This window comes from Rhipicephalus sanguineus, chromosome 8 (genome assembly GCF_013339695.2).
Source record: "Rhipicephalus sanguineus isolate Rsan-2018 chromosome 8, BIME_Rsan_1.4, whole genome shotgun sequence".
Taxonomy (NCBI): domain Eukaryota; kingdom Metazoa; phylum Arthropoda; class Arachnida; order Ixodida; family Ixodidae; genus Rhipicephalus; species Rhipicephalus sanguineus.
The window spans coordinates 2537484-2550182 of NC_051183.1; the positions used below are offsets into that span (position 1 = coordinate 2537484).

At 45.9% G+C, this 12699-nt stretch overlaps 1 protein-coding gene across 1 annotated transcript in view; it reads right to left on the reverse strand.

Moving 5' to 3' along the window:
• LOC125759651 (uncharacterized) overlaps window positions 1–12138 on the reverse strand; it is a 31164-nt gene extending 19026 nt beyond the window's left edge. Inside the window, exons 1-2 of the mRNA XM_049418674.1 lie at window positions 11942–12138; window positions 4784–4949 (exon numbers count right to left, since the gene is read on the reverse strand). Coding sequence (XP_049274631.1) covers window positions 4784–4949; window positions 11942–12138 — 363 coding nt within the window. The remainder of the gene's footprint in view (window positions 1–4783; window positions 4950–11941) is intronic.
• Between the last annotated feature and the right edge of the window lie 561 nt (window positions 12139–12699).

Consider the following 12699-nt stretch of genomic DNA (forward strand, 5'->3'; position numbering starts at 1 on the left):
TGCTTCAATACTACCATCATGTTGTTGGAATAGCCGGATCTAACGAAGCCTACCTTCCCATGCTTTCTCATACATAAATAAAAAAAAATATTTGCTGTAAACACATCAGTGAACGAAAAGAATTAAATGTTCTCTTTCATAGTATTGTCCTTCAGAAAAGTCCTTGTAGTGGCACTCGCACTTCGGCGTTTGTGTGCCCGGAGTATTCCTTGGTTCAACTTTGTGTTTCTTTGCACTGTCGAAGCGGACCACAAAGGCCACGTAGAAAAAAAGAACGCTATTCTTTACTTAATGCGCAGTTGACAGGTGCAGCACATTGTGCTACGACGTAACAACAAGAGCAAATTGTCAATAACTGGCCGCGTGTAGCAGCTTCTAAGGAACACAACGCAGTATTTTTTAACACGAAAGTGTTTTATGCCGGGGTCCACCACGGCTCCACTGACGCATTTCCGTCACGGATATGACGTTGTAAAATATAAAGACTAACATATGGCAAAAAAAGCTATAAGAAGAAGTTCCGCCACCGGGAGTCGAACTTACCTCTCGATCACCAGCGCGAAGCGCGAAACGACTCTGCCACAGACGGCATGTTCTCTGCAATGCTAACAGCGAGCTATTTATGTACACCATTTGCCGGTGGCGGTACTCAGAGATCGGCGGTACAGCGCGTTTTTGTCATCACTAGCGAGATGGCGCGAAGCGCTCGAAGAGCGCGCTTTAAAAGTCCCCCACGCGGGTTAGCGCGCGCCTCGACAGGGCGTGGTCGCTAGTGCGGGCGCTTATCTCGTGATCTCGGTGGTTTGTATGTCTTGCGCTCTGCCTGCAAGTTTCCGTTGAGAGCACGAAGGTCACCTCGCTCACTGCAGCGGCCGCTTTTGCGAAGGGAGCGCGCTGCTCACACAGAAATAAGTTACAACTGTGACAGTTCGCGCTCATCCTGTGTATGTTCGTTCCGCGCGTTCTTTCTGCTTGAGCAGCGCATAGCAAGTTTCGAGCGGCTTGTCGTTCTTCGCGTAACATTGCAATTTGATGCTGTAGCATTAATTCCTTCGCGCTTGGGGCGAAAGAATGCACAACAAACGCTCAACCACGTCTGTGAAGACACCTTTCACATTCGTGTTATACCGATTCCTATGACAGAAGGATCAGCCATGTTTTTTTTCAATACTCGCCTTATGCTTATTTCTGGCAGTACTTCACCAAGGTCGACAAGACTGACAGTAACGCTAGAGACGTCATCGACTTAAAGTATGACCATTATGCCTATAAGGTTAGGTAGCGCACTTTCGACGGGGACAAAAGAAACAGAAAGGACACGACACTCGCTTCACTCGCAACTGAATTTATTTCAAAAAATACTTCAATATATATGCACCCAAGCACCCCCGAGTGACACAGAAATGAACCAACCCTTAATATTACCTGATTAAAGACAAAATTTTGCACACTCCTGTGAAAGGATAAGTTATGCACATGTGAAGATAAACCGACAGTCAATGTATTCTTATCTAGGACCAAACTATCTGCGCACACTCAAGCGATACAAAAACCAAAAGTTAACGAAACACGAGCAGCTTGTACACTATAAAAAACCACGCACAATCTAGGGTTATTGCAAGACGTTCAACAAGAAATGTACACTCGCTAGACGCTCGTCGGCTACCGGTGAAATTAAAGCAGGAAGCAGCTTCACTGGGAAGGAAAATTGTACGATTGTGTGTCGCTCGAGCAACTCCTTTTCAAGCAGAAACATAACTAAATTACGAGATTAATTTCGTGGAGAATGAACGCATTAGCTGTGGCTGGGCACAAGACGTTGGGGAAGTGACAAAGAAGAATACTGCATGAATTACTGTGCCCCTGTGAAACTCTGCCGCACGTAGTGAGTCATTAGCTCCAGTAAGGCAAGGAACGGGGCTAGAGTTGGTGCACGTTTCTGTTGAAATGCACTTCGCATAAGAGATACTGGAGATGAAGAAACGACAAGTGGACGTACGTGCCGCAGACTACGAGCTGTTTATTACGGTTAATTAGCATGCCTATATATAAGGCGATGGTGGGGAGTATTGCAATATAGACAAGCTATTGCCACGCGCGCTTCTTTTTCTATTTTCATGTAAGCGATCCGCAACTACTGCCTTTCGCGCACCGCTCCGGAATGTCGAACAATCTGATCAGCGGTAAGGCATGTCGGTATTTATACGTTGCACATCGAAGATTCCAGCCTTGTCGTCGGTGGCCGCGTTAGTTCCTGAGTAAGCTGTACTGTTCGCGTTGTGCGCTCAAGCTTATCAGGACAATCTGCAATAATCGGGAATGCTCGGCATTCCGGCGGGGTGCGCTGCGAGGCAGTGGTTGCACGTGTAACGGGTCGGTTACATGAAAATAGAAAAAAAAAAGCGCGCGGGTAATATGGCAGCATAATGACGAGCTGAAGGTGATGTGTGTCGGAACAGCAGCGATCACGTTCACCGACAAGAGCACATACGGCCATAGGTCGGCAGAAAATGTGGAGCTAACTGAGACTCACTCACGAAATATACTTTGCCCTTAGGGCTCACTCGGACTCACTATGACCTAAAAATTTTTCTCAACTGGGCTCACTCGGACTCAAACTCCAAGATATTGCTCATTCGGACTCCCTCATACTCAGACTCACGGTTCTATCGGAATCTCGATGAGTCTATTCAGTCTGAATAAGTCGACTGACCAGAGGTCGGCAAAAAAAAAGCTGCAGCTCAATCAGACTCACTCAAGAAATATATTTTGCTCTGAGGGCTCACTCGCGGACTCAGACTCACCAACATTTTCCTCAACCGGACTCAATCGGACTCAAACTTACCAAAGTTTTTCTCAACCGGACTCACTCGGACTCAAACTCCCCAACATATTACTTAGCCGGACTCACTCAGACTCAGACTCACGGCCTCACTTGAGCCTGGGTCAACCTGAGTGAGTCGACTCATGAGTCCGTTGGCCTAAAATTACCTTTTTATGATCATATTGTCTATCCACTTTAACGCCAATATCTCTCATAATCGGTGCTCTACGATACGCCTTTTGATCTTGTACTTTCAAACACGAGTTATCATCATGCATAATATATCATCATTATCATACATCGATCCAGTAAGGATATTTTTATGAAATACGTAGCATACACGAGATATTTTTATCTAGAACCTCCCATGAGAGAGTTTGCGGGGGGAGGTCATGGCACCCTCCCCCCCCCCCCCCCCCCGTTAACTCACGCTTCTGATAAACAAATATGGAGGTGCCGCATGAATGCTAGTGCTATCAGATATGTGTGAATATACTTGAGTATAAACGTAAGTCGATATAAGGCTGATAGTAATGCTGAAGATGAGTAGATAGGACCATAAGTCGGCAACAAAAGGTGGAGCTCACTCGGACTCACCCAAGAAATATATTTTGCGCTCAGGGCTCACTCGGACTCAGCCTCACCAATATTTTCCTCAAATGATTCACTTGGACTCAGACTCAGCAGAATTTTCTTCAACCGGACTCACTCGGACTCAAATTCACCAAAATATTACTCACCCGGTCTCACTCAGACTCAGACTCACGGCCCAATCTCAGTCTGAGTGCGTCGACTCGTGAGTGAGTTTGCCGGCCTATGCATACGTCCACTTGATGTTTCTTCGTCGTTCTTTAGCCCAGTAACTGTTATACAAAGCGCATTTCAACATGATTTCTGCTCTAGTTTCACAGAAGTAAATGGCTAGTAGAACACTAAGCTTCCCAGTAGGCAGTGTTGTTATCTCTCTCTCTCATTTGTCCATACTTAAAGAGTGGGGAAGCGCAGTATTCAGGAGAGGACAGTGGAGAAGAGGCCGAACAAGCGCCAGTGTTGAATGGTGTGAAGCTATAATAAAGGTTCGTAATACAGTTATATGAGCAAAGGTGTCCGTTTCACAACTATGCGAGACTTCTAATCTTCCTGATCATTCTTAATCGTTGCTGAACTTCAAGTCCTAGGTGGTAATGTCGTTCCTCGTAAGTGCGTCATACTAAGGGGCGCGTTTTTTCAGGTACACGTTACACTTAGCGAAAGCCGTGTGAAACACTATTAAGAGTGACACACGGTATCAGAAACAAGGATTGTATACACCCGGTCGAGCAACTATGCGTAAGCGCAGGCTTTCGACAAAAAGAAAGAAAGAAAAAAACGCATTTAGTTTGACTACCGTGTCACCAACTTACTTAAAACTTACGAGAAACAAAACTAAAACCGCTCTTGCCAGTGCTGCAACAGATCCCGAGAGCTCGTCAGAAATGAATATTTCGGCTTTCAGCGTCGATCGCACGCGGGAACGAAACTTTCTCAGTATTATTTGCGAAGCTGCGCCCCATTACAACCTCATCAAGCAATAAGCACTTGTTTCAGCGAACCTGACAATTGCGTTAAGATGTGGGAAGGTGCCTAGTGACTGCTATGTCATCCCCTTGATGAACGCTTCTGTAAGGCGAGGACTTTTCGTGTGTGTGAACAGATATGACGTGTGAGCATTGCTGTTGCGCAGACAACTATAATGTTGTAGTGGGGTTAGGCGTGCGAATGTACTACATTCATGTGTACATTTCGTAGTACTAGGGTAAGGTCTGTGACTGTCCATTCATGTGTCAATATCGCACTACTTCGTAATCATTCACAGCTTCACGATGAGAACATTTTTGTAAGAGAGGTAGCCGGAGCCACACCTGGGAACCAACCTCTCCTGAAAAGCATTTATTTAAAAAATGCAATTTCCATCCTCACCTTGTGGCGATTACAAGCCTCGAAAAGGTACGGCATGTTCGCAGACTTGAGAAGCACAATTGTGGCTCCGGCAGATAAGACGTTGAAAACGAATGAGAAGAAGAAGAAAAACGACACGTTGCCTCCTCCGATGGCCACGTCATCTTGCGTTACTATCTCTAACGTCCTGCAAAAGAATTTTTCCATGTTCTTACGTAGCAAACACAAGACACTGCGGATTAGGAGATAGCAGAAAAACGAAGTACCATAACATTATGAAAAACATACGCACAATAAAATTGAGATTCCAGAATGTAGCGATGGCTTTCCCTGCGTGTCAAAAAGGAACACCAAAGGAAAGGAAGAACCATTGAATCAGCTAAGAGTATTTATTTAATTAAAAAAAAGCAACCTTACTGTAGTTCAATTTTCTGTCGCAGGTTCCCATAAGAACAGAAAGTAGAGGTAGAGGTAGAATCTTGGTTTTGAATTTCCCGACGAAACTCGAGCACGTGAATGTCAGAGTGACCTCACGAATCCCGAAGTCGTTTTTTGCATTTTTTGATTGTGTTGGCGCAAAAACTCACAGGGTCCCTCATGCATTCACCTAAGACTACTTGAAGGCCAAAGCCATCTTCTTTTTCCTCTCAGTCGATATAGTGATCCTGCTGCGCCACTCTTCGCAAGCTTTCTGCACCTAACGTGGTTTGGCACTGCCTCCAAGATCGGAGCCATATCACTTGGTTTTTGCACTACCTCCGTGATCGGGCCACCTTTGACCAAGCTACGCTGTCATGTGATTACGTCATTATGTAACGTTACGTCCCGTGACGACACAATGACGTCACGAATTTTTGTGGTCTGTGGCGTCATGGTGACATCAAATGGTGACGTCATCACGTCATGACGATTTCTTTGCACCACTCGTGTTTCCCCGACGCCACTGTATGCCGACGGTCAATTTTTACCCTTGATGAGGCTTCTAAGGCTTTCGCCTTATAATAAGTTTTTTCTGAAATTGCAGTTTTGATCTGGAGGCATCCTTAGAGCTTAATGCAATTGATTTTCACACACAAACTCAGTTAATATTTATGACGCCATGGCGAGTTGGGGCGGGAGCTTCAACCTGTATTTCTTTCTGCGCGTTTTCTCACTTACCAAGCATTTTCCTGCCGCAAGAGTAGTGCTTCAAGGGGTATGTTACTAAAACAAGTAGACGAAATAAGGGAAATATTAAAGGCTCGTTTTTCTAAGACACAATATTAATGAGATCTTACAGACAATCACACCAAGTTAAGTATAGGGGATGTCATTCTGAATGGAACACACACAGGACAACCCTCAGTGCCCTTTACTTTCTTCACATTCATATCATAATTACTACATATGACATTCTCTATACATTCCTTGTTATTATTGTCTGTCAGTTCTCATTTATATTGTGCCTAACAAAGAAAAACGAGCCCTTAATATTTCCCTTCTTTCGTTCATTCATAGCGAGGGTCTTGTTCTGGCAGACTTCATGCCTTCAGGTAGGGTGCAAGGAATGATTGGTCAGCTACAAGCTCGTAAAAATATCACACGCTACGTGACGCCAGCAGGCTGAAAAAGAGTGTTCCACACTCGCCGCCATGGCTAATATAAGCGCTGAATAGCACTCGAAGGTCTAAATGCAAAGATATAGCTAATGATGCAGACGGGAGGATGACCGCCGCCGTAGCTCAATTGGCAGAGCATCGGACGAGTTATTCCAAGGTTGCAGGTTCGGTCCCTGCCGGCGGCAAGTTATCTTTTCGTCCACTTTATTTCTTTTTTCACATTTAATCATAATTACTACAAATGGCATCCCCTGTAGTTTTTTGGTATTATTGTCTGTTAGTTCTCATTAAAACGTGTCAAAATTTTTTTTCTGTAGTGTTCGTTCGAGGCCGGTGGGCAGAAATTAGTATGATTCCAGATCCTAAGGGGGCTAGAACAGTTTATTTGGATAAACAGATGAAAATCAGTATAGGATATTAGTCACAAGGACACCAGGAACGGACGTGCTAAGCGGCGCGAACGTTATAAATATCTTGAGGTGTAGTATATCAGCCTGCGATAAACTGCAATTCTTATGTTCCGTTGTATATTAGGTGCAAAATATTGAATGACTTTCATTCTGTCTATGAGAGATGGTTGAGTGTAACTAGTGAAAATTAAATCTATGTATACTTTTATCACGACGCTGATTGCTCTGGCCAAAGATGTGAGGTTTAGGAGTCTTGCAGCAATGATATGCGGGAGGTACCTTTCAATATATTGGTACTTGTGTGACCCATGCTAGCTCTACGGATAAAAAACGTAGGTAACACACACTTTTCGAACCGATCGTAAAATTATGGAAGCCGCAGAATATACTTGATGTGTTTGAAAATAAATATGTTGCTCCAGTACAATTAACAAATAAATAACAAATAAATCACGCGGTGGTATCACGTCTCGATCCGTTCTTCTCTGGAGTGTGCCTATGTGTAATTAGAGACGTGAGTTGGGCTAGTTGGTGCGTATTAACTGCAGACATGACTGAATAGCGCAGTAAAAACCGCAGACAAAGTAGCCCTGTCTGTCGTCTCTACCTTGTCTGTGGTTTTTATTGCGCTGTTCAGTCATGTCTGCAGTTAATGCCTGTGTGTTCTGAGTGGAATGGATGCCTTTAGCCTGAGTGACAAATTGCCCAAACTACCCGCAAGCATTTCACACTGAACATTCACTATTCCATCATGCTATTGAAATAGCATTTAAGGCAAGTGAATTAGGTTTCTCTCCCAAGTGTACAGTGTTGAAGGATACTGTGAGATCCGAATAATAACGCGCGAAGGAGCCACTGCAGTGACCATAAATAGGTGTCGCGAGATCAAAAGTAATGTGGAAATATTTTTGAGCAACGTTTTTTCACCTGAAGGAGCACATCAAGGGGCAGCATGGTCTGCCGACTGCGAGCTTTTTTTTTGGAAATGTCACAATCTCACATACAATATGAGCGTAGTGCACTTATTTCATTCTTACGCCATATCAGTCGCGTATTACTTTGAGCCGCTCGTGTACACACAGCGTATCTAGTTAAAGTATGGGCGACAACCACCTTAATTTTCTAAATTGGCCATATTATCGTCACTCCTACGTTTAGATATAGGAGGAAATAGCCCCACAAATTGTTTTATAGAGCTACGCAATGACATCAAATTTCGCGTATAGGTTAAGCGGTATTTGTTGCTTACTCGCACTCCAGACGTGAACTTTATGTAGATAGAAACCTCAACACGTTTGTTGAAGTCGGCAGCAGCACAACTGTTATTGTGCCGAATAATTTTTCTGCGTGGTAGTTTCCTGCATAGAGGCACGCGTTGTACTGCGAAGGCATCGATCGGCTGGCTAATTTGTGCTGCATAATTCCCGCTCTGTATATAATACCTCGTAATTAGACAGCTTACAATTTATTTCAATATAATGCTAGATTATTTCTTTACTGAATGATAGAATGACAGTAGCGAGAAACAACGGACACGAAGACTTAGCCAAGACACCCTAAATATAAATACGTCTCTCTCGTCTAACTCCCCGTCTTTTTTCTCAAGGCTGCACGATACACTTCCCGGCTGTGTGCCTTCTGCGCTCATATTGGCGAGATTGAACAATTCATTTGCTATAGACCTGCTCTATGCTAGTAAACAACGGTAGGCGACGTCGATATATTTAGGCACTTGTAACGACGCCGCAGCGCGTAGGCTTCGCGCGTGCTTCGCTCAGTAAAGGGGTTTCATTGCTCAGCGCTCGCCACCGCCCTCTGTGGTCGTGCGACAACGACTGGCACAACAGCTGCGAAAGGTGCCTCCAAGCACCGCACGTAGGCGCACTTGCAGGGTGTTTAGAAGGAGTGGCTGCGACAGAAATTGAAGTGTATCTGAGAAAGACGTTTCGCAAAGCTAATCAGTTTCGTTTAATATAACAGGCCGTGCGAACCGCGCAATTTTGGCCCCATAACCGATGAGTTGGCGTCGGAGACGAGTTCTCGCACTTTACAGCTGAGACCGATTTCTTGCGACAGTCTTCGTAAAGAGGAAAGCAACAAAAACTTTTTTTGAGTTTATGGCGCCTTGCAGCGAAGTTAACATCGACGAATGTCCATGGTACACAGTTTTTTCTCCTTTGCACGATGGCGAACTGCGCACGCACCTGCGAAAACACAGTGGCAACTGCGGTAGGCACGGCGCAGATGCCTAACACGTGAAATTAAAAACCCGACGTCAGCGCCACCACATTTTAATGACGTAGGGGTGGCGGAATGACCCATGCCTGCAGTTTCGCAGGGGCGTAAAAGTGATTGTCCGCACCTTGCAGACATGTGGCTTTACGTACTGGACAAGAGAAGGCTGTTTGCCCCGAAGGGCACGCGGCAATTGTGAATGGGTAAAATGAGTGTGGACTGCTTTTCGGCAGGACACGGGTCTGGTTAAAAACCTGCTGACACACCGCTTCTGTCAGCTGATAGGATGAATGATTTCATGAAGCTTCTTTTCTTCACTCACCAACTTTAGTAATGCTTCGACACCGTGGAGCTGCCACCTAATGGGCTATATATAAGAATATCTGGGGTTTAACGTCCCAAAACCACGATATCATTATGAGGGACGCCGTAGTGGATGGCTCCGGAAATTTCGACCAGCTGTGGTTCATTAACGTGCACTTTAATGTAAGTACACGGGCCTTGAATATTTTCGCCTCCATCGAAAATGCAGCCGCCGCGGCCGGGATTCAATCCCGCGACCTTCGGCTCAGTAGTCGAGCGCCATAACCACTAGACCATCGTGGCGGGGTTGGGCTTTATTAGAGGTTTTTAATGTGAATGAGTTGTTTGTAGCACGAAGCCACAAGGAAATGCATACTGATTTCTCTAAAGAAAAGCTTCTTAGCTGAAGAAGAATTCGTCCTGGTCCGGAGATCGAACCCGGGGCAACGTCTTTCTTAGGCAGTCGCTCTACCAAGGAATGAGGAGCCCAAGCCGTTGCGCCTCCGGGCTATGCCGTCCTTTTGCGCTCTCTCCGTCCTCTTCTGTTCGCCAGCCGTTGTACAAAAGGATGCAAGAGCTTAGGGACCCAATGGTTTGGCGACCCAGTGCTAAAACTCTATAACAGAGAATTTGATTGCTGGGTAACCAAACGGCTTGCGTACCCAAGACTTTGGGGCGCATGCGCGAAGACCCAAGCACGTGCGTCCCCGGGTCACCGAGGCCGTGCGTACGCGCGGTCATAAACATCGCTGCCACAAACTCCTAGCGGAGATAATCTGTCCCTAGCAGGTCACGCCCTCCTCGGATATAATAAGTGGCCGTCGTGCGCTCTGTAGTTCGTCAGCTCCGAACTGATACCTTTGTTTGCTTTATTGTCCTTAAGCTTCCACAGCAAAGCATTCGCGTCGATTTGCCACCGTTGTCGATAGTCATACTCAAATAATCAATGCTGTTGGTTTGGAGAGTGGCGATGGGCGCTCCCGAAATCTCGGAGGACATAGATCACGTGTTTATTAGTTGTTTTTTCGTCCATAGCTGGCGCCACGTGATGGGGCGGTAGCTATGGCACACGCTACGCCTTGGCGATACCGGAATACCGGACAGACTAAAGACGCTAATGAACCCGCACATTTGACGAAAAAGAATGGTACATGGTAAAAGACGACGGCGATCACACCGCCTCAAGTTCTCCGACTTTACATCCTTGTCGGGCTACGGCACCGGCTGCAATCGCAACTTCGACACGTACAGATATATTTTTTCCGCGTTGATAATTAATTAATTATTAATCGCTTTCGTAATATCAATTAATAATATTTTATTGGACGCATTTCATTTCACGCCATTATCTATGCTTAGTTTAACATCTTAAATTGTAAAAAAAAACACAAACCAATCCATACGTGACTAGATGCTATCGCGCTGCGAGCGCATGTGATCGTGCGGCTGACGGTTGGGTACGCACCACTATAAGGCGTGCCTGCTTAGGTACGCAACCCCGCGCGTACCCAAGCTGTTGGGGACCGAAGCGCTTGCGTACCCAAGCAAAGGCCCCTCCCATGTTCCGCCAATCAACTCGGTCCTGTGCTTTCTGCTGCCACGTTATACCTGCAAACTTCTTAATCTCATCTACCCACCTAATTTTTGTCTCCCCTCACGCGTTTGCCATCTCTTGGAATCCAGTCAGTTACCCTAATGACCACCGGTTATCCTGCCGACGTGCTACGTGGCCGGCCCATATCCATTTCTTTTCTTAATTTCAACTATGATATCCTTAACCCCCGTTATATGCAGCGATGGCGTAGTGGGTAGAACATCAGCTTCGCATGCAAGAGGTCCGTGGTTCGAATCCCGGTGCCGGACATTCCCAACCGGATAAAAAAAAATCCGCGTGATGATGGAATGTGTAAAAGGCCTGGGGTGCAGCCTCACTGGCGACCACAGCCAGCAATGCACTCCCTCACCAGAGCAGGATTGGCCACCCTGGTGTAGTACTTGGCCACTACCTCCCACATGAATACACCAATTAACCCAACATAAAACTCTCTAATGTTTTACACCGTGGCGAGGCGCATCGCACGGGGGCTTGGGAAACACTGCGACGCACAATGCCCACAGGTCTGTGCATAGGCGTGCGCAAGGGGTGGGGGGCGAAGGTTCGTCGCAGGTTCGTTCAGGGGGGGGGGGGGGGAGAGGGCAAAGGTTCGTCGCAGCGCCCCTCTCCCCATTATGTCAATGTGTGGGGGGTTGATTTTGCGTCCCCCCCCTCTTCAACGAATAGGGAGGGGGGCGGACAGCTTCCCTGCCCCCCCCCCCTCCCTCGGGCTCACACCTACGGGTCTGTGTGACAAAGTAGCGAAGACGACAAACTAGAGCAGACAAGTGACCAAGTTTGGAAATATTCTGGCTGTCAGAATGCGAGCATTTTAAATTGTATGAATTAGACATTAGAGCACGCCTACGAATAGTACCCACTTTTCTTGGTAGCGTAGCGTGGTGGCAATGATGACTCAGAGTCGCCCGCGTAGTGGCATATCGATCAATGCCACACGGATTACGTGCTTGTCACAGCAACTATGTGCGGGATCGATCTCACACGCTCAATGCGAGTAAAATAAGACTGCAATACTTACTCTCTGCAGCACATTTGCTCGAGAAATCGCTGCTGTTGCACTTCCATAATCTTCGATATGCCGGTGGTTCCAGATGTGTGACTCATGATTATCACGTCATCTTCGTGCGCTTCCGGTTCAACGTATTTGAGGCATTTGTCAAGGTGTTCCAAATCCGAGATGCAGGTGAATCCCGGAAACGATTTTGTTGAGAACATACCCTAGGCGGAACAGTGTAGCTCTAACACATGGGATTACTCAATTAACGCGTTAAAATTCGTCAATTATGATGCCTCTGAGGTATATATGAGGAGTAAAGTGAAACTTTGGGCTAGTTGGTTTTGCATTATGAAATAGTAACAGCGCGAAATTCTACACGGGGACACACAAGAGAAGAAACACAGACAAGTGCTGCAATCCGAGATGCAGGTGAATCCAACACAGCGCTTGTCTGTGTTGCTTCTCTTGTGTGTCCCCGTGTAGAATTTCGCGCTGTTACTGTTTCATAATATCTGAAAACTGAGCTCAGTACAATGAAGAACACTGTAGGAACGATTTTATCTGAGTGTGCTATCGCAGGACCTTTAAATACCACTGTGATAACCACAGGGGATCTTTAATTACGTTAAACAATACAATACGAGTGAAGTATACACGTTTATTATCAAATAATTTCGCAGACTACTTTGAAAAAGAAAGTTTTAACGTAAACGCAGTTAGTACGGAAGATACGGTTTAAGCATGTGGTGGGATGCATGCCTGCTGTTATAGCCGAGGTA